General features: G+C 37.2%; 2 protein-coding genes and 1 pseudogene across 2 annotated transcripts; 1 reads left to right on the plus strand and 2 right to left on the minus strand.

The window, feature by feature from the left end:
- Positions 1-281: 281 nt before the first annotated feature.
- LOC148692074 (uncharacterized) lies at positions 282-5,710 on the plus strand (annotated as a pseudogene).
- Positions 5,711-7,850: 2,140 nt separating this feature from the next.
- LOC137737473 (MLP-like protein 329) lies at positions 7,851-9,181 on the minus strand. Its single transcript, XM_068476964.2, has 2 exons — positions 8,902-9,181; positions 7,851-8,400 (listed from the first exon to the last, which is right to left on the minus strand). Exons 1-2 carry the CDS (start codon positions 9,083-9,085, stop codon positions 8,135-8,137), a joined length of 450 nt encoding a protein of 149 aa, XP_068333065.2. The 5' UTR covers positions 9,086-9,181; the 3' UTR covers positions 7,851-8,134.
- Positions 9,182-21,324: 12,143 nt separating this feature from the next.
- LOC137737472 (MLP-like protein 328) lies at positions 21,325-22,483 on the minus strand. The gene is made up of 2 exons (XM_068476963.2): positions 22,243-22,483; positions 21,325-21,865 (listed from the first exon to the last, which is right to left on the minus strand). The coding sequence occupies exons 1-2, from the start codon at positions 22,424-22,426 to the stop codon at positions 21,597-21,599; spliced, it is 453 nt and encodes a 150-aa protein (XP_068333064.2). The 5' UTR covers positions 22,427-22,483; the 3' UTR covers positions 21,325-21,596.
- Between the last annotated feature and the right edge of the window lie 710 nt (positions 22,484-23,193).

The raw sequence follows: 23,193 nt of genomic DNA on the forward strand, positions 1-23,193 counted from the left end.
AAGATGAAGAGAGAAAGAGGGAGAAAGAAACTGAATATTCTTTATTGCTTGTAACGGTAATGAGCTATTACACATAGGTTGCTATATATAGCATTTTACAATCGATGACTCAATACTCTCTCTCATTCCAGCTCACTTAACTAAGTAACTAACTTTTTAACAACCTAACTAACTTGTAACCAACTATAGCTGACATGGCATGAAGGCATACTAAGCTATCATACATCCTCAGTCATTATCTGGTGGGAGAAATGGTGGTTAAGCTTGTACATTGTGCGGCCATGGATTTAAGGCCAGTGGAGGCGGAGCCTTTCCTGACCAAAACAGGTAGAATAAAATCGCAAGATGATAGATCTTTATTTTTGCATGTTATACGTGTGGAAACAATGCAAGTCCCCTCCATCTCCATGGCCTGGTTAATCTCTCACTTGCTTACTTGGTCAAATTGTAACAAACAAAGCCTTTTCCGGTTGGAGATTTGTTGAACTTCTTAAGTGCTGTGTTTTTTGGTGTCCATATGCTAAGAACTGAGCACATTTCAAGAAACACGAAAAGTGAAAATTTCTTAACTCTGCTCGGTTATGAGGTCAGTATATGTTGTCCTTATGTTATGTCCATGTTAATTACATCTTGATTAACAGTTCTAAGGTTCTAAATTCCATTCAGGTATGTGTTGTTGCTGTCATGTCCACAATATGGTACTGCGTTGGAGCAGGGTCCGGTGGCCTCCAGGATTTCCAAACAAAATAGATTCTGGAATATTATTTTTTTGAAACGTATCTTTTTATCTTAAGTTTTTTTTTTCCATAGAAACTAGTGTTCACAGATGCCCGCAATGCATGATGTATCAGCAACCAAAAGAGCAATAATTTATGGGTACTGCTATTCACGCACCTATATTTACCTCTCTCATAAATTCTCAATTTTCGGCCGTCAAAAGGAATGAATTGAAAAAGATCAATGAACAAAATTAACAAGTGCGTGTAGAAGATAAAAAGGGATTTGCAAACAGCACTACCCAAACTTATAGTCCGTAGCCGGTCTGGGGTGCTGCTTTTGCATGGTTTCTTCTTGGGGAAAGGTAGGGTGCTATGGGTTGAGCATGTGGTGACTGCCATTGAGGAATCCAAGGATTTGGAGGTGATGAGCGCAGAAGAGCTACTAGGATCCCTCCTAGTTCACGAGCAACGCATTCAGAAGAATGCAAGCCCCACAACGCTAGAGTAAGCTTTGGAGTCAAAGTTGAATATTGACAAACCAAATAAAGGTCGTGGGCAGTGGAACTCACGTCGTGGGAGCTCATCCAACCGTAGCCGAGGACGAGCCCGAGGAAGAGGTCGAGGCTATGCACAAAATCAAGGTCAGTCTCAGGAGTGGAGATCTACTCGAGGAAAGGCGCATATCCAGTGTCACAACTGTAAGCAATATGGACATTATGCCAATGAATGTTCACATAAAAATGGTGAGCATGTCAACATGGCAGAATCAAGTGGAAATACTGATGAAGAACTTACAGTCTTACTAGCACACCATGATTCCAGTAGCCAACAAGATGTTTGGTATTTGGACTCTGGTGCAAGCAATCACATGTGTGGAAAGAAGGAGTTTTTTGCCGAACTCAAAAAAGGGGCCTATGGATCTGTAAGTCTTGGTGACTCCTCAAAGTTGCCAGTTGAAGGCAAAGGGAAGATCAAGATCATCCAGAAGGATGGAAGAGAAGAATACATCTCCGATACCTACTACATACCAGGTATGAAGAGCAACATTCTGAGCATTGGTCAACTGCTCCAGAAAGGGTACATTATACATATGGAGAACATGCTTCTCACTCTCAGGAATGCAAGGAGAAAGCTTATTGCACGTGTTCGAATGTCAAAGAACCGGATGTTTCCGTTGAATTTGAACATAAAGATTGGAAGCTGCAACATCGGTGTAATGGAAGATGAGTCATGGAAATGGCATCTTCGATTTGGCCATCTTAATTTCAATGGCCTAAAGTTGCTCTCAAGTGGAGGAATGGTTCGTGGTCTACCCCAGATTGAAGCCACACGCCAAGTATGTGAAGGTTGTGTGCTTGGCAAGCAAGCACGACTATCGTTCCCTGTTGGTGATACATGGAGAGCAAAGGCACCACTGCAGTTGGTGCACACATATATATGTGGTCCATTGGATCCCATGTCTTATGGAGGTAATAGGTATTTTATTACCTTCATTGATGATTTCAGTAGAAAGACTTGGGTCTATTTTCTCAAGGAGAAGTCAGCTGCCCTAAAAAATTTCAAGGAGTTCAAGGCACTCACAGAGGCAGAAAGTAACCACAAGCTTGTGGTTGTGAGATCAGATAGAGGTGGAGAGTACACCTCCAATGCTTTCCAAGCATACTGCAAGGAGCAAGGAATTAGGCATCAACTTACTGCTGCCTATACCCCACAGCAAAATGGGATAGCCTAAAGAAAGAATCGAACCATCCTTGACATGACAAGGTCCATGCTTAAGGAGAAGAATTTGCCAAAAGAGTTATGGGCAGAAGCTGTAGCTTGTTCGATTTATTTGTTGAATCGATGTCCAACAAAGAGTGTCAAGAGGATGACACCACAAGAGGCTTGGAGTGGATACAAGCCGAATGTTACACACCTAAGAATTTTTGGGTGTGTTGCATATGCTCAAGTTCCAGAAGCCAAGAGGAGGAAACTTGATGATAGAGGTGAGAAGTGTGTGTTTGTGGGCTATAGTGAAGAGTCCAAGGCATACAAGCTCTACAACCCACTAACTGGCAAACTAGTGGTTAGTAGAGATGTCATCTTCAGTGAGGAAGAGACATGGACGTGGAACAACAAAGAAGTCAGTAAAGAGAAGATCGTCTCCACTGATTTTGAAGAACCAGAAGTTGTACCACCAATTGAGCAACAGCCTGCTCAAACAATCACAACAACTCCAGTGCACAGAATTGCAAGGAGTGGTCCTACATCTAGTGAGGAAAGCAGCTCCTCAACTCCAGTGAGGTTAAGGAGTCTCACAGAGATTTATGGACAAGAAGAAGAAGAAGAAACCAACCTTTTCTGCTTGTATGCAGACCACGAGCCTTTCTCATTCAATGAAGCTGTGGAAGAAGATTGTTGGAAGAAAGCCATGGAAGAAGAGATCCATGCCATCGAGAAGAATGACACTTGGGAGCTGACAAAGCTCCCACCAAATTAGAAGGCTATTGGTGTCAAGTGGGTTTACAAGATCAAACGCACTGCAGATGGGAGTGTGGATCGATACAAATCAAGGCTTGTAGCAAAGGGCTACAAACATAAGTATGGAGTGGACTATGATGAAGTCTATGCTCCAGTTGCGAGACTTGACACGGTAAGATTGCTAATCTCTCTTGCCGCACATCATAAATGGAAAATTTATCAACTAGATGTCAAGTCAGCCTTCCTTAATGGAGTACTTGAGGAAGAAGTGTACGTGGAACAACCGGAAGGCTTCCAAGTACAAGGAGAAGAAGATAAGGTGTATCGTTTGAAGAAGGCTTTGTACGGCCTCAAGCAAGCACCACGAGCTTGGAACTCAAGGATCGACAACTACCTTCACCAAAATGGATTTCAGAAATGTCCATACGAGCATTCAGTTTACATGAAGAATGGTGAAAAATGGGAGTTCTTAATTATTTGTCTCTATGTAGATGATTTATTGTTTACAGGAAACAATGAGGCAATGTTCCATGAGTTCAAGCAATCCATGTTCAGTGAATTCGAGATGACTGACAATGGATTAATGTCATACTTTCTTGGCATAGAAGTGAAGCAAGAAAGTGATGGTATCTACATCTCTCAACAAAGGTACATGAGAGACATATTGAAGAAGTTCAATATGGACAAGTGCAACACTGTCAATACCCCAGTCGCAACTGGATTGAAGCTGTCCAAAGGAGGAGAGGGTGAGTTTGTAAACTCAACAGTGTACAAAAGCCTCGTTGGAAGCCTAAGGTACCTTACAATCACAAGACCTGATATAGTTTATGGTGTTGGACTCGTGAGTCGATACATGGAAACACCAAGGGAGTCTCATTGGCTGGCCGCCAAGAGAATTTTGAGGTACATAAGAGGTACTCTAAACTATGGTCTATTTTATAATTTTGGTGAAGATGCAAAATTATTTGGTTATTCAGATAGTGATTGGGGAGGTGACCAAGATGAAAGGAAAAACACAACTGGCTATGTGTTTTTTCTAGGATCAACAGCTTTCTCATGGACTTCAAAGAAGCAATCAATTGTTGCTTTGTCATCATGTGAAGCCGAGTATGTTGCTGTAGCCTCAACCGTGTGTGAGGCAATTTGGTTAAGAAATCTGTTGAAGTCAGTGTGTCATCCACAAGTGGAATCGACTGTGATTCATGTAGATAACGTGTCTGCAATCAAACTTGCAAAGAATCCTGTTCAACATGGAAGGAGCAAGCACATTGATACCAGGTTCCATTTTCTAAGGGACCATGTGAAGCAAAAGACAATTGAACTTGTCTACTGTCACACCAAGGAACAAGTGGCAGACATCTTCACAAAGCCATTGCCAATTGAAACATTCCGGCTACTGCGTGAAATGCTAGGAATGAAGGCGTTTTGATTTGAGGAGGTGTGTTGGAAATTCAAATCAAAACAGGATGTTGCTGCTAGCTATTGTTGAAAATCAATGTCAAAGTTAGGCATGGAAAGTTAGGCAATGTTAGGTATGGTTGAATAAAAATTATTAGGTGCAATTAATGTGTTTTGTGTGGTAATAAATAATCTTAGTTTAATCATTTGGTTTGCTATAAATACCCAAGTTCTCAAGCATTGTAAATCATCCCATCCGAATCCCACTTCCAATTGTGAAGAAGCTTGTAAGCTTTCTTATTCCAACAGTTTGTAAACCTTTTTCATATATCAAAGTCCAAGTGTTTTGCCAAAGCTTGTTGCTTCCCTCCTTTCTCTATTTCTTTCTTTGTCCGATTTTATTTGAGAGTGCAAAGTGAAAGAGGTGTGATAGAGTTTGTAAACTTATCACCCACATATTTTGGTATTGAGTTAGTAAACTGTGAAATACCAACAATATTTACCTCTCTCATAAATTCTCAATTTTCGGCCGTCAAAAGGAATGAATTGAAAAAGATCAATGAACAAAATTAACAAGTGCGTGTAGAAGATAAAAAGGGATTTGCAAACAGCACTACCCAAACTTATAGTCCGTAGCCGGTCTGGGGTGCTGCTTTTGCATGGTTTCTTCTTGGGGAAAGGTAGGGTGCTATGGGTTGGGTTGGGGGCTGCTCTGGTGCTAGGTAAAGTACTCTTTATTTTCATCATTTAAAGAAGGGAAAAAAAATCTCTATCTCAAAATTTTGATTTATCATTATCTAGTATTAGTAAACTACCAAGTATACCATCAATAAACGGAATGCTTCGAATTTAGCATACTGTCAGCAGCAAAGTTTTATCCAATTTCAGACTAACGATTTATCCTTTCCCCTGCACTTCATCATATCCCCAAGCATCTTGTAGGTTGATGTGTACTTGTTTGTTTTCGATATGAATTCTTCATGTTTGCTTCTTGTTTCTCTGGAGGTGGAAGCCTAACAGTGCAGATATTTGGATCACAATCTCCTGCAAAGTCTTACAAAGATGAAAACAATAGTAAGAAACTCGATCGTGGTGTTCTATGCGGTATGTATGCATGGGAATTTGAGACATGAAGTGTGTCACACCTTTTGTTGGACATGTTTTTTTTGTCAATAGTTAGGTGATGCTCTGAGGGGGAATGGGTGCTGCCTTCATCATTTGAGTGAATTGATAGTCTGACTTAAAAGCTCTTGCAATACTGGAAGACATCTCTTTCAATCCATTTCATAGGGAAAGGAAATGCACGGAATGTCATTCCCATTTTATAACATTCCCTTGTTTACTAATTTTAGAGGAATCAAAATATGCACGAGTCCCGCATTAGATGGTCCAATTTTGAGGATTGCATTGAGAGAGGAGGTGAGATTTGAGCTAGGAGGGGGATGTGAATAAACTTTTTATACTAAAACTGCCTTCACACCATCATTTTGATTCCTGGGAGGTAATTGGTACATTTTAATGGAAATCCATCTTTCCATTTCACGTTGACTTTGATTCATTCATAATCCAATTATTGTTCATTCCGATTCCAAGTGCGTAAACGTGCCCTCATAGTTATGGACTCTTTCTTATATCGTTTAATATTTCCTTGAGCATCCCGACTTCATGCCTTCATCGCCTGTGGTTTCACAAGAAAATAATCTCTATTATAAACCATAAAGTTTAACAGTTCTTTTGGTAACCATTTAAATTTTTGTTGTTGTTTTGGTTTTCACTTTTTGTGTTAGTGGTAGAGAGAAATACATAAGTCAAATGTGGGATGCAAAAGAGCGGGTATGTAGCATAAATGTATAAAAGGAAAGCAAACCAAATGAAACCTAAAAACAAATTAATATTTTAAGTTGCTTTCACTTTTAAGATTTGTTTTTATTCATTGTGTTATGCATTGTGTTGTGGATCTAATTTTTGGTCTTCATATATTGAATTATGCATTGTGTTGTGGAACTGAAAAATATTTTTGGATTCCATAGGTGTACAGTAAAAGCATGAAAATTATAGCCCACTGTTATGAAAATTTTGACTCCACCCTTATATGTAAGTATAAACATGCCAATCGATTAACTTATTCGCACCATAACATAACAATGCTATTACACTCATTCATTCTTGCTCATAAAATTAAAGACAATCCGAGGCGGAACTAAACAAGGAGGCTAGCTTGCTCTTCTTCCAATCTTTATTCTTGGAGATTACTCAAAGTTCCATGCAAGTATAAACCTTTGTCTTGGCGCTTATTCCTTGAGAAGATGGGCATCAATATCTTGAATGACACCAGAAAGCTGAGGTACTTATGTGGAGACGAATCGGTCTTGTTAAGTTTTGCATATTCCTTAGCAATTTTCGTGGAACTTCCTTCACTCTTTGGAGTGACCTGGAGAATTATCTTAATGCTTTTTGTCTAGCTCCAGGACATCTGATCCCTCCAAAGTGTACGAATAGTGAAGTAAAGAAAACCAACATCCAAGTGAAAGATGAATCTATGGCAAAAATGAATGACGCTTGTCAAGAGATTACATAGGCTGTTATAAGGTAATTAGGCAGTTAACCTTAGCTTAGTGAGAAAGCTTTGTAACAAAATATAAACAGATTTTGTAAACAGTTGCAAGTCTGTCAAGAAATACAACGAATTCTTTCTCTCTCTCTAGCTTGATTCTTTCTCTATCTTCCTTCTTCTTTCTGCATTCTGAATCTTTTTCTCAAGGTTTCTGCAATCTTAACATGGTATCAGAGCCTTTTCCTTCAATGTCTCGGCCTTTCCACCTACGCGTATTATTCACATGAAAAATTACAATTATGCATCCACCGATGATCCCATCCTGTTATTCATCATGAGGTGTGTAAACCCTAAGGTGCGCATGCTCAATATATTTCAATTTTAATAAGTAATAGCGAACTTGATGATGAGACATCATCAATAAGTGGAAAGAAAAAAAGTATCCAATAATAGCAGAATTTAACCGGATCATATTGAAAGAAACTTCAACGATTCCGCTCTTAGTATTGTTGGAGTGATTGGTCGTAGTTTATATGATGTAAATCATTTTTCAACGTTAATTCACCGTATAATTTTTTAAAAAATGAGGAGATATATATATATATATATATATATATATATATATTTTTTTTCATTTTATATCTTCCAGGATCATATCCCCATTGTTTAATTTACACACACACACACACCAAAAAAAAAAAAAATGGAAGAAGATGAAGAAGACTAATTAAGGCCATTTTATGTAATGATGAGCAACAAGGTGAAGATGGTGCACTGCACGTTTTATTTTACATATAAACCATAGTTTATACATCACAATCCCACATCATAGTTTATGCATCACAATCCTATATCTGATATCCCTTCACGTACATTTATTATAAGGCAAACTCACATAGCAAAGCATTTTTATCAAGCAAAGCACGCATTATTAACACAAATATTACATATTAACGATGGACATCGCGTTTCACCATTGCATGCTTTTCCTTTCCTTAATTAATCATGCCTTGATAAAGTGAGCATCAAGATCCTTGACGATGTTAACCATCAAACCGACATATTTGTCCGGAGCTACAACATCCTCAGTCAGTTTCTCATATTCAATCGACAATTTCGCAATGTTGCCTTCATCCTTTTGAGTGAATTGATAGACTGGCTTGAAGCTCTTGTAATACTGGAAAACATCTCCTTCCAAACCATTCAGTGTTATGGATTTGTTCTCGTCGTTAAACTCCACTTTTTCCTTGAATACTCCAACTTCGTCCCCTATGTATTCACAAGAAAGCAATTTATATATTAACCAAAGAAACACTAAAATAGACATTTGATAAACAATTTGTTTTAAGTTTTCACAAAAATGAAAACTGAAGTTATTTTTGTGAGTTTTTGTAAATTTATCTTGATTTTAATTTTCATTTTTTGAAAACTAAACATGAAATGGTTGTCAAAATGGAGTCTAAGTTTCAAATTTGAGTTGAACCAACTGCATTATTGTGGCACACCTAGATTCTTTACCGACATTTGAGTATTGAATTCAAAATCAGTTCCAATTCTTAAATATGAAATATTGTTTTAATTATCCATTATATCAGTACGTATTTTTCACTCATGGGTTAGTTGTTCACTTGTGAATTAGGGTTCCGTTAATTGCGATCCTGCTGATATTGCTGAATTATGATTAACATATAATTGTGTTCTCGTCTTCGAGAAAAAAGATACACACCAAATACATGTAGATATTTATATATTATGTGCAGATGGCCTTACCTACACTGTAATTCCAACTTTTAATAGAGCCATGAGTTTCCCAATCTCCTGCATGCACCTGAACTCCCTGGATACTGCCAGAAGAAATGTTTGGGACGTGGTGAGCCTGTCTCTTGAAGATATTGTAGAACTTCTCAGCGGGTGCCTTAATTTCAATCTCAGTCTCAACCTTGCGCAGAGCCATGTTTATGATGATCCTTTGTTATGGTACTCAGCGATTCGTACAAGGCAGGCTCTTAAAGAAACTTAAGGGCTGCCCTTACTGCTACAATATTCAATTGTGTAATATTAATTTATAGGATAACTTTGAAAATGTAATGCTTGAAAGGATCACATGAATTTCATGAAACACGTTTTTTTTTTTGAGGAAACATGAAACACATTTATTTATTAAAAAAAAAAATTCAGATAAAGGAAATCAGACAAATGCCGTAATAACTTTCGGTTAAGTACATGATTTGGATCAATAATAATTCTAGGATGCTATTGTTGATATCTTAAAAAATTATTGTGCACATAATTTTTTTTTTATATATTTATAATGAAAAATACACTTGTAAAAAGTGCTTAAATAAGATCCTTTAAATAGAAAACTAGATTTTAATTCTTAAATAAGATGAAGTTTAGAAAAATGTCTTATACAAGATTAAAAGTTGATTTTAGTCCCTAGACTCTATTTAATGCCATCATATTAAATGTTTCTCTTTTTTATTTATAATTTTATGGTGTTCATAAATTAAATTTTATGAAAATATTATATATTTTAATTCTCATTATGGTAAGTATCTTATATAAGAAAATATTTTCGTAAAGATTTTTCGGTACACATGTTTTTGCATATTTTCTTATGTACCATTAATTTATTATAATATATTTAGGTACGAATATTTCGGTACATTAGGTTAGTATAAGATGTTTAGGTACAGACATTTCGGTACACTAGTTTATTATAATATATTTAGGTATCAACATTTCGGTACATTAGTTTAATATCATATATTTAGGTACGGAATTTTTCGGTACACTTATGTTTTTTCATATTTTCTTATGTGCCACTAATTCACAACAATATATTTAGGAAATGACATTTCGGTACACTAATTTAGTAAAATATATTATAATACGGACGTTTAATTAGGTAGACTAATTGGAAGAACTAAAATAAACATAATGAATTAAAATGTGTATAATAATAAATAATTTTAATTTTAATGTAATGAAATTAAATAAGATATCTATTAAATATTAAAAAATAATATAAATTTGAATTAAGCACACATTAGAGGACTAAAATCAATATCCAATCTAACATCCGGTTTTTATTGAATTTTAATCTTCTTCAAGGATTAAAGTTCAAAAATCCTTTTTTTTTAAATAACAATAATATCACCCTAATATTAAAATCACTCCCTATTTTGCTTAGCTTTTAGGTACAAAATAATGTGATTATTTCTTACTTTCGAACAGATAAGGTCCAAGAGAGTCACTATGAAATTATTGTAATCTAAAATATTAGTACAAGTGGCAGTACCCAAATTAACCAATCATTGGATTTTTTTTTTTTTTACAATATTATATTTTACCTTTTCAATTATCACATTTTTGTCCCTTCTGGATAGATTAAAATTTATGTATTAAGTTTGTTCTTTTGTTGAGAAGTCATCACCGACTCCCTTGCCATATTAAGTTTGTTCTTTTGTTGAGAAGTCATCACCAACTCCCTTGCCCTATTATTTTTTATCAAGGAAAAAGAACTCCCCATTTTTAAAAGTTGTGCAATTAATCAGGTGCAACGAAAAAAAGTTGGGATTCACAATAAAATCAAGTGTCAATATAAAGAGTAGCCCAACTTTTTATAAATTTTTATATAGTTTGGTCCCTTACTTACGTGAGGCTTTGACCTCACATTTTCACACGCCCCTTCACTTATGACAATTTTCAAGCTGGACGCATGAACAACACAAATAGGATGACGTGGAGTGGCTGTTGGGCACTTGGGCTTCACACATGGGCTAACTTGCTTCGATATATACCATGAAAAAACTTTATGTTTCATCATAAAATCAATTGACAATACAGGAAGCAGCCTACCCTCTAATATACCCTTGCATGGTTTGATCTCTCACCGGTGTGAAACTTTGTCCTTACATTCTCACAGTGCGCATATATTGGAGAACTATCGAAAGAAAAACTCAAAATTCATTGTGTAATTAACAGTGAGAATACATCCTGAACAACATGATTGTCAAAAGTTATACAAAGAAACTGATATCACAGTTAGGTTACTCACAATACCTTAAGGCATGCGCTAAAGAGAATTGGCAAGTTGTGTAGTAAATTGTTCATACGTATCGAGTTGGATAAATTTAGAATAAGATCTCCATTTGCACACCCATTTCTCCTTTTACACATTCTGAGTTAATTTAATTTTTTGAATTCTCTTTTAATTCAATCAATATGAATGACATAAATAAAAAAATATGAGAAAATATATGCGTCTATGCACTATGGGAGATCTTGCCTTCACGTGATTGTAGTACTAAAGCGTATTGATTACACCCAGTCCTGTTCATGTCAGAAATTATATGTACGAACTCGTGTGTCAGCTTAGATGGATGAGCACTTAGTTATACTTGATTATCACATGATTATATTACTGCGGCATTTGATATATCATGACTTGACATAATTTTGATTATATTTCTGTTGTACTTTTGTTACATACTTACGTAGTATGTTTTAAGGAAACTATACTTGTTTTACAGCGAAGGGTTACTATGTTCGAAAATAAAAGTTTTCTTACAAACGTTGTTTTGCTGACCCACTCAACTTTGTTTTTCGCCCCTCCAGGTTTAGTAGCTATGTTTATGTGTAAACGAGGATTCTAGCAAATCTCAGTAGGTGGTAATCTTCAATGGTATAACCCTTACCCTACTTTACTGTACTGTTCTTATGCTCTGCCATCACGTGTGAAAATGGTTCAATCCCGCTCACCAGCGCACTCTTTTGACTAGACACTTTTAGGTTTAAATTTATTCACATCCTTTTAATACTACACTACACTTTATGGCTTCGTCACCCTTTAGGTGTCCGCCAGCACAACTCGAATCGGAGTCTAAATGGACATTCCGGGTTGGGGTGTGTCATATATATATATATATAATGAGATCATACAATTGAGCAAATTAAATAATTTCAATGGAGAGGCAACAATCGTGACGGGCGAGCTAACTCTCCAAATCGCATTGAAATTCATATAACAAAAGATAAATCTTCAATCAGGCAGCCTCACCACATAATTTGTAGAAAAGCTTCTGCAAACAAAGAGGAAATTCTGCATTTGGAGTAAGATAACGCTCTACTAAAGATTTTAATAAATGAAGTGAACCATACCGTATTGTTCACAATTAAAAATCTTTGCTCCCTGACAGATATGGGTATATATTGAAGTATCTATTATTATTGGTGGTAGGGTTTGTCTAGTTGTCATTGTTTAGTTGGTGATGGATAACAACTCATTGTCATCTTACTTTCGGCTAGGGTTAGCTGCTTGTTTGTTTACTTTAGGCTTATTTAAGAGCAATATTCCCTCATCATGTAAAGCTAGGTATTAGTTTAAGTTAGAGATAGTGGAGGTCAGGTCTTCACTCATGCTTGCTGAGCTGCCATCCCTGTCCGCACCATTCCTCCACTTTCTTTCTTGTATTCCTCTCCTATTTATGGTTGATCTTGTAAACTATTTTATACATGATATATACATAAAATTGTCCATATGGTATCAGAGCAGTGATTCCTCTTGGACCTGCTTATGTGTTCTTCCGAAAAACCCACCAAATCCAAACCAGTTGAGCCATTATGGCCATACCAGCAGAAAAAACTTCAAAAAACGAAACCATGGATACCAATCCAATTCAACGTTTGAGCTCTGTGCTTCTAAACGAATTCAACTACCTGCCCTGGTCACGAGCTATTTCTCTCGCTCTTGGAGGACGTGGAAAGCTCCCATTCATTCAAAAGGATGACATCATCCCCGAAACAACTGCACCGGATTATGCAGCATGGGTATCCCAAGATCAACTTATCATGTCTTGGCTGTTAAACTCTATGGAACCAAAGATGGCTGAGATTTTCAGCTACTCAGTATCATCTCACCAACTTTGGAATTCCGTACGAGACATGTATGGAGATCTAAACAATGTTGCGCGAGTCTTTCAGCTGAAGAAAGATCTTACGGAATTACAATAGGGAAATCTCTCTTTTGTTCAACATCTTGGCAACTTGAAGACCAAATGGAATGAATTGGATCTCTACAGACCTCATACCACGGACACAACCATTCTTTTAAAGCGTGCTGAAGAAGACAAAGTGTTCCAGTTGCTTGCCAGCATTGGACCAGATTATGAAGACCTTAGAAGCCATCTCTTAATGACACATGAACTTCCCACTTTACAGATGGTCTGCAACGTTATTCAACGTGAAGAAGTAAGAAAGAAGGTCATGAACGCAGACATGGTCGTTGGAGAATCAAATTTTAGGCCATCAGAAGCAAGAACCTTCACCTTCTCCAGACCATACAAAGGAAAACGACCAGACTTAAAGTGTTCTCACTGTGTGAAGATAGGTCGTACAGGTATTGGACATATAAAAGAGAAGTGCTGGATTCTTTATCCAGAACTTAAACCTAAGTTCAATGACGATGGAAGAGCACCAAGAAACCAAATGAAGCCTGCCTACACTCCTAGAGGAAATCTTGTTTGCGACAATGTCTCCAATAATGTGATAAACTCTTCCTCTAGTCTCATTGCTCTCATAAATGAATTCGCTAACTTCTTGCAACAGAAACAAGGAGCAACAAATCATGAAACTCCTTCAGCCATGCTCGGCAAGTTTGCTGGCTTCCTCGAACAATCAAACTCAGTGTCACAAAATGACATGCCAGGTATTATTGCAACTATCTCCACTGCTTTAGATCTTAGTAGTAGTTGTGATTTTTGGATAGTTGACTCAGGAGCTTCAGATCACATGACTAACGATGCATCTTTACTAAATGATTTTCAAAACTTTTCCACTCCTTCTTTTGTCTCCGTAGCTAATGGCACCAAAGTTCGTATAGTAGGCAGAGGGAAACTCAAAATCTTCTCGAGTAAAAAAGAATCCTTTGTCATGCATGTCCCTTCTTTTCCTTTCAAACTATTGTCAGTAGGAAAAATAACACATTTGCTAAATTGTCTTGCAATTTTTTCAACTCACTATGTGATTTTCCAAGACCAAGTTTCGAAGGAAACGATTGGTAAAGGGTTCTTCCTCAATGGACTGTACTATGTCAAATTCTCTTCAAGTTTCCCAAAAAGTTTCTACGTAAACTCAAGCACTGTAAACAAGAAGCAGCTGTGGCACATGAGATTAGCTCACCCTTCTTCACATGTTATGTCTTTTCTTTTTCCTAGTTTCTGTAAAGTGATTCCAGATTGTGAAGTTTGTCAAAAATCTAAGTTCACCAGGTTACCCTTTCCCCACTCTTTCTCTAGAGCTACCAAAGCCTTTGAAATAGTCCATTCTGACATTTGGGGACCAGCCACCTTAGAGTCCTTTGATGGTTACAAATTTTACATATCGTTCATTGATGATTTCTCTAGAACTACTTTTGTGTATTTACTTAAATTCAAGCATGAAGCTTTCCAATGTTTCAAAATTTTCATAAATTAATTCAAAATCATTTTAACTCTAAAATTGGCATCTTAAGGTCTGATAATGGGTCTGAGTACACTTCCAAAATCATGACAACTTACTTAAGTGAGCATGGAATTTTGCAACAAACAAGTTGTGTAGGAACGCCACAACAAAATGGCATTTCAGAAAGAAAGAACCGAGATTTGCTTGAAAAAACACGATCACTAATGTTACAAGCAAAAGTTCCAAAGAAGTTCTGGTCTCAAGCTATACAAACCGCTGCATACATCATCAATCGCCTTCCTAGTAGAATCTTGAAGTTCAAATCTCCTTACCAAATTCTCAAGGGGAGAGAAATTGACATAAGTCATCTCCGTGTGTTTGGATGTGTATGCTATGTGCACATTCAAACTATTCACCGAGATAAACTTGATGCAAGGGCTATCAAATGTGCATTCGTAGGTTACTTAACTTCCCAAAAGGGATACAAATGCTACGACTCTAAGACCAGCAAGGTATGTGTATCCAGGGATGTGCGTTTTGATGAAACTCACTCCTTCTTTCAAATGCATGATGATGAACCTCAGGGGGAGCTCTCATATGAAGTGTTTCCTACCCCTCTCTTCCTTGATGATACAAGGCTGTCAACACCGCAAAATGAAGCTGTTGAGATAGAGCCAGCTCCTGAAAGTATGGAAGCAGATAATGAAGAAGTCATTCTCGAAAGGAGAGAGCCTCAACTTGAACAACCTCCTCCTCCACGAAGGAATCCTTCTCGAAACAGACAACCTCCAGCCAGGCTTGATGATTTTGAAATCTACACGCCTAGACATCTTATTGGACAAATGGTTTTTCATAGCAAGAGCTCTCCATCTCATGCTGTCTTTGTGACCAAGTTATCCCAAAATTCTGAGCCTCGATCATTCGAAGAGGCACACCAATCTCCTGTATGGAGGCAAGCCATGCTTGAAGAACTGAAGGCACTTGATGAAAATCAAACTTGGAGCATTGTTTCTCTGCCAAAAGGTCAACGTGTGGTTGGGGCAAGATGGATTTATAAGACCAAATTTCACTCAGATGGAAACATAGAGCGGCACAAGGCAAGGTTAGTTGCAAGGGGCTTCACACAAACCTTCGGAGTAGATTACAAAGAAACCTTTGCCCCTGTGGCAAAGATGAACACAGTTAGAGTGCTTCTTTCGGTGGCTATCAATTCAAACTGGTCTCTACATCAAATGGATGTAAAAAATGCCTTCCTACATGGAGAGTTAGAAGAAGAGGTATACATGCGACTACCACCTGGTCATGAACGAGAGAAGGAACAAGGAATAGCCTGCAAGCTTCACAAGGCTATTTACGGTCTCAAGCAATCTCCAAGGGCTTGGTACTCAAAACTTAGTTCTGTCCTTATGTCATCCGGCTTTAAACGAAGCAATGCAGATTCTTCAATGTTCACTAGGATTGGTACGCATGGAAGATTGGTGGTCCTTGTTTATGTTGATGATCTTATTGTCACGGGAGATAATCCAGAAGAAATAACTACTCTCAAAGCCACATTACATTCAACCTTCAAAATCAAAGATCTTGGCAGACTTCGATACTTTCTTGGAATCGAAATGGATCAATCTCCAACTGGTTTATTTCTAAATCAACAAAAGTACGTTCTAGATCTTTTAGAAGAAGCAAATATGATGCATTGCAAGCCTGCCAAAACACCACTACCAACAAATTTCAAGGATGAAACCTCAGGCATCCAGCTTGAAAATGCATCGGAGTATCAAAGGTTGGTAGGAAAACTTATCTATTTGACTATAACCCGACCTGACATTGCTTATGCTATTAGCTTTGTCAGCCAGTTCATGCATTCTCCCTCATCTCATCATTTGCAACTAGTTAAAAGGATCATTCGATACTTGAAAAGCTCAATATCTACTGGGATTTTCATGCAAAACAACGGACACTTCACCATTGAAGGATACACAGACTCTGATTGGGCAGGCAATGTCCTTGATCGCAAATCCACAACTGGTTACTGCACTCTTGTTGGTGGTAACCTCGTTACGTGGAAGAGCAAAAAGCAATCTGTTGTAGCTCCGTCAAGCGCAGAAGCTGAGTACCGTGCAATGGCATCGACTGCATGCGAACTAATTTGGCTAAAGAGGTTGCTACGTGATCTTGAAATCATCTCCTCCAAACCAATTCTTCTTCACTGTGACAATCAAGCAGCAATGCATATTGCTGCCAACCCCGTCTTCCATGAACGCACAAAGCACATCGAGGTTGACTGTCATTTCGTTCGCAACCAAGTTCAGTCCAAGCTATTACAAACTGTATTTGTTCGTTCCAGTGATCAACTTGCCGATGTGTTCACCAAGCTTCTGCCTTCTGCACAACTTGATCGTCTTCTCTTCAAGCTTGGATCCAGAAGAACTCTCGATCCAGCTTGAGGGGGAGTATTGAAGTATCTATTATTATTGGTGGTAGGGTTTGTCTAGTTGTCATTGTTTAGTTGGTGATGGATAACAACTCATTGTCATCTTACTTTCGGCTAGGGTTAGCTGCTTGTTTGTTTACTTTAGGCTTATTTAAGAGCAATATTCCCTCATCATGTAAAGCTAGGTATTAGTTTAAGTTAGAGATAATGGAGGTCAGGTCTTCACTCATGCTTGCTGAGCTGCCATCCCTGTCCGCACCATTCCTCCACTTTCTTTCTTGTATTCCTCTCCTATTTATAGTTGATCTAGTAAACTATTTTATACATGATATATGCATAAAATTGTCCATAGTATATGTACTCATATATGAAATTATTGGGGACAGAAAATTAAATACAAGGTCCTGCCATAGACAGCCTTGTGATATTCAACCCATGTCCAACGGCCTATCTGAATTCAAGAGTGAATGAAACTAGAGTGGGAGAGTAATGGCTCTGTCTTCTATGGCCAAAGTATTAAACACAATTTAGTACATAACAGGCTGTGATGATTAATTGTTGTTGATCTAACCACAAGTCACTACTCATTACTGTTGAAGATAGATACCATATCAGCCGAAAAATGTCTGTTAGAAATGCTGTTAGTAGCTGTTAGAGTTTGTAAGAGTTTGTTAAGTCAGTTAACTCCAGCTTAAGACACAAGAAAGCTCATGAGAGCTCTATAAAGTTGTAGTAGTATCTATGTAATTCATTCAGAAGTAATACACTCAAATAGTATCTCTCTCATCAATTCCTTTCTTTTCTGCTTTCTCATTCATTTAATCTTTCACTGAGTTCTTCATGTTCATCTGTTAACAGTTATAATATTAATTACATTTCACATAATAACATCTACAGAGAGGTTCTGTTCTAATTTAGGTATTAAACCACTTGCAGAGACTTTCCATTATCGTGCATGCCTTAGCATATCCTGATGGTGGTTTGCTCCATAATTTTCAAAGATTTGCTGGATAATGGTTTATTTTATTGGATTATCAAGTTTACCATCCGGATCTCACTTCCATTGTTTATCTATTTATATGTCGGTGGATCTTCAACTAACCTACCAGCTAGTAGCTGTTAAATGGAAAGTCTCACAGGATATGCTAATAATGGTTTATTTAAATTTAGTAGCTATTAAATGATAATGATGTGTCTGTGGATCTTCAACGAACCTACCAAATTTAATAGTACCAGCAAACTTGATGAGACATACCAGAATTCAATCGGATCGTGTTGAAAGAAACAGTAATGATTGATACCTCCATAGCATTATTGGAGTGAATGATTGTATATGATATTAAGCCATTAAGATCTTTGTTAAGATCTTTGGATTTGGCACGATGAAGTGTGTATAAATATTACATAACGATAAAACTAATTTAGGTTTATATTATTTTAATTAGTGATAAGATTAAAGAAATCAATGATTTATGTTATCTTGCCGTATTTGTAACCTAAGGGCCAGTTTTTATTTTTGAAATGTTAGAGGTCTTGTGTGGAAGATAGTAGATAAGTCTTTGTATAAAAATTCATGCTACAAAGCTAAATTATAGGTCTATAGTTGTACTAATAAGTGATCTAAATGGAGTACTATTACTTGAGTTATAATTGAAATCAACAAAACTAACATATACGTCTATAGTTATACTAATATGGGAATTGGGTGTTCCCTATTGATATAACTGCTAGTGCCGCCCTTTTTGCTATATTCACAATAATGCAATTTTTAGGATAGCATTGATGTAGTGGAAGTGACATTATTGTTTTAATTAAAAAAATCAACAAAATGATGAAAATAAATAAATAAAAACAAAAGAGAGAGGTTGTATTGGCATACAAAATAAAATTGTGACGCGTAAACAAATAATTGCCCATAAAATTGCTAAATTTGGTCACAATCTATTGATTAGTCTCTTGGGTTAGCTCTCCGATCTTTAGATATTGAAGAACGTTGAGGTTATACTATAAAATTAAAGGAAAACTAATGAAAAGTTAAAAAAGAATTTACTTTTAATGAAAAATGACAAATAAATGTGCAGTGAATAGTACCAGAAAAAAGGTAAAAATGTGGTTTTTCGTTAAAAGTAAATAGTACTGGGAGTGTTTCGTTAAAACTCCCTAAAATTAATTGACAATATAAGGAATAGCTCAACTGACTTATAAGCCCATGCAAGATCACACATCCCATCAACGTGAGATTCATTCTCTACAAGTGCTGATGATTTGTCCGGAGTTGCAACATCCTCAGTTAATTTCTCAAATTCATTCGGCAAGTTTGCAAGTGGGTGAAGGAGCCTCAAAACCAGATTAGGAGAGATGCTTTATTTGCACTTGGGTAGTGTTATTCACACATTCTTTTTTACCTCCCACACACACTTGTTAATTTTTGTCAATTGATCTTCTTCAATTCATTCTATCTGATACGACAAATTGAGAAAGGTGTGTGAGAGGTAAAAATGAGTGTGTAGCACCACCCTTTCCATTATGGCAACCCTCCTTTTATGTTGGTTATGTTCAGCAAAAGAAAATTGTAATTGTCCCTTAATGACCAATTTCATCCATAAACTTTAATTTTAGCCAATTACCTTCCTAAACTCTTATAATTAGTCAATTCCCCCCTATTGTTAAGTTTCTGACCGTCATTTTGCTTGTTTAAATTTTTTTTTTCTTTCTAAATTTAAATGCTTACTCTTTCTCCAGCCTCCACTCATCAACGACCAGGCCATGGAGGAAACCTACATAGGGTTGGGCACGGCCCAATTTTGAAGGAACCAGACCGGATATGATTTTAAAAGAAACGAGTCGGGCCAAGTCGGGTACATTATATTTCAATACAGGAATCAGACCTAACACGGCCCGTTTGAAATGGGCTGGTCCGGGCTGGGTCTACAGAATATTTTTTTTTTTTTTTGGGAAAATAGCAGCACAGGAATCCTGACCCCTTAACATCTCTGCCTCCCTCCACCAAGGCCACGCCCCTTTAACCCCGAATCCCTCAAGCCCCTGGAGTCCCAATCACAGGAATCATGACCCCTCAACTCCTCTTCCTTCGTCGAGGAAGACAATGCACGTTGACTGTCGAGAGAGAGGGAGTGAGATCGCAGGAAGGTGAGAAAGGGAGGAGGAACGGTCCACATGTGGTGATAGTGCTCGCCGGAGTGTAAGCAAAGGCGGTGGAGGTTGCGGTGGGGTGTGGGTGTGGTGTGTCTGTGTTCTAGGAAGGAGAGTTGCAGAGATGGGGGAAGAAGAAACAAGGAGAGGAATGAGGGAGAAGGTTTAAGAGATTGGGGGAGGGGGGAAACACGGGGAAGTGGGGGGTCAGTCTGTGTGTTCTCGGAGAGGAAAGAGCACTGAGATAAGAGAGATGGAGACAAGGAGACAAGGAGAGAGTGTTCTCGAGAGTGAGAACTGTCACGGGGGAGGAACAAAAGGAAGTGACCTGGGAGACAGAACCCAACACAGGGGTATTTTCGCAAATTGAACGATATTTTTATATTGGGATGTTACACAAACGGGTCGGTCCAGGTACCCCTTTTTTATACTTTTGAACCCGGCCCGCCCTTAAAATTTCAAAGCCCCGCCCCGCCCCGTTTCTCTTTTTAAAAATTAAGAATTGGCCCGTACCCATCCCGAACCTTGATTACCCGCTCCGACCCTCAGTTCCTATATCCGTTTGCCCACCCCTGACCTACATCATTTCCACACTCACAACAATGGAAAAACAAAAACCTATTGTCTTACGATTTTACTCTACTTGTTTGGTCAGTAAAGACTGCTCCTCCACTGCCCCTAAATTCGTGGCCGCGCATTTTCACCGGCTTAACCACTGTTTCTCCCACCACCACCAGAGGCCCAAACTCCCAATCACCACCCTCTTTTTCCACACATGACACAAATCTATAGGGTCCGATATCACCGATCTGGTTGATTGTTGGAAGATGAGCGTTCAAGTTTGGAAATGATGGAGGTCTCCTACATGGCTTGGACGTGTAGGAGAGTTTCAGAGAGAGAATAAAAATTTATAGAAAAAAAAAAAAAATTTAAAGAAAAAAAAAAAAAAAAAAATATATATATATATATATATATATATATATATATATATTGAGGAAAATGACTTTTCTACTCTTTGAAGCTGCAAACGAGGCAAACGTTAATGAAATGTTGGATGAAAAATTCAAAAACCTTAACAGCAGGGGACAAAACTGAATAATTATAAGAGTTCATGAGAAATTGATTAAAATTAAAGTTCAAAGAAAAAGTTGGCCAAACTCTACAAATTTATGGAGAAATCAACAAAGACTTCTCTATTTCAGAGATGCAATCCATAACCATAATCTATCACATAACTATGCCGTACATAGGACATCCCTTCGTATATTTCTCACAATACACACATACATAATTAAGAAAAGCATTTTATTTATGCACGTACGCATTGATGAACAAATGCATGCATGATTACATATAATTACGTTTAACAAGGCCAGTAGAAGCTCTTTCCAACCGTTGCATATGCTGCCCATATGCTTTTATTCATTAATTAATTCATTTATGCCCCGAGAAAGTGAGCATCAAGATCCTGGACGAGGTTAACCATCAAACCGATGTATCTATCTGGAGCTTCAACATCTTCGCTCAGTTTCTCGTATTCAATCCACAGGTTTGCAATACCGGTGCCTTCATCTTTTTGAGTGAATTGATAGACACCCTTGAATCTCTTATAATACTTGAACATTTCTCCTTCCAATCCAATCAGAGTTGCGGCCTTGTTCTCATCGTCTAGCTCCACCTGCTCCTTGAATATTCCGACATGATCCCCTATATATGCATGCACGCATTCATAGTTAATTTCACCACACCAAAATATATAATCTTTCTCACCCTCTCTGTATGGTGTGTGTGTGTGTGTGTGTACATAGATCGAAGCCCCTTCCAGTGATCAGGATCTTGCTCCATTGGCAAAAACAGGACAACATGACTGCATGTACGTAGGGAACATGTATTTACCGTATTGGAAACTCATAGCCCGGAGCAAAATTTGAAGGAAACAGTAACATAACTAAGAGGTCCTATGGTGTATATATACAAATATGCAAACTCATGCTATGAACGTATGATGACGTTGAGCACATCTGTTAAGGTCATACGTATATAGTGAATATTTAAACATGAATAAAAATTGAATTTGTACTTGCCTAGTTCATATTTCCAAATCTTAATAGAGCCATGTGTTTCCCAGTCTCCTTCATGAACATCAACTCCTTTGATATGGGCAGTAGAAATTTTTGGGATGAGGTGGGCGCTCTTGAAGATGTTATACAACTTGTCAGCTGGTGCCTTAATTTCTATTTCAGTCCCAATTTTACCATGCAGCACCATGTTTATGAGCAGTTTTGATGGATGCTACTCAGAAATTATAAGAGAAGAATGTTAAAGTGTGTGTATAATTTCGGCTCCTACCTCCTTAAATACAAGTGACTAGAGTTAAATTGCATAATATTTTAATAGTGGGTCATCCAATTTAAGAAGCATTTAAATCATGAAACACATGATAGACAGTAAGTCATATATTTTTAAAATCATACTTCTTGAATGCAAAATCAACCCTTTAAAAATGAGATTTTTTATGAATTCTCTGCGATCACCTCACAGTTTAACATCAATTCTCGTATTAACATTGTAAAATATTGTGCCAAAAATATAAGGTGACAAAGAATCTATGAAGAGAGTTCCACTTTTGAGAGTCTCCTTGGTATTTCTCTAATTGGAATCATATGAAGACAAGTTCACAATATGCATTGATAGATGGAAGGTTTGTTTATTTATCTCCGTTTTATAGTGTCTTTTCAGTTTTAAACAATGACAAAGTATATGTTATCAATTCACAATAGGACGGTATATGTTACCAATTCACAATAGGACAGTATATGTTATCAATTCACAAATAACATTGTGTGTAGTTTCCAAAAAAAAAAAAAAAAAAAAAACATTGTGTGTAGTTGACCATCACACTAGTAAAATATTGTGCGTAATATGTTTATTATCATTATTTATTTTTTCGGATAGATTGATTTGTAATGCGTCTGTTTTTTTTTTTTTATCAGGATTCTCTTTTTTTCCATTTTTTTTTCCACTCTTCAGTCTTT

The sequence above is a fragment of the Pyrus communis genome, chromosome 13, assembly GCF_041283825.1.
Source record: "Pyrus communis isolate YQ-2024b chromosome 13, ASM4128382v1, whole genome shotgun sequence".
NCBI classification, from domain to species: domain Eukaryota; kingdom Viridiplantae; phylum Streptophyta; class Magnoliopsida; order Rosales; family Rosaceae; genus Pyrus; species Pyrus communis.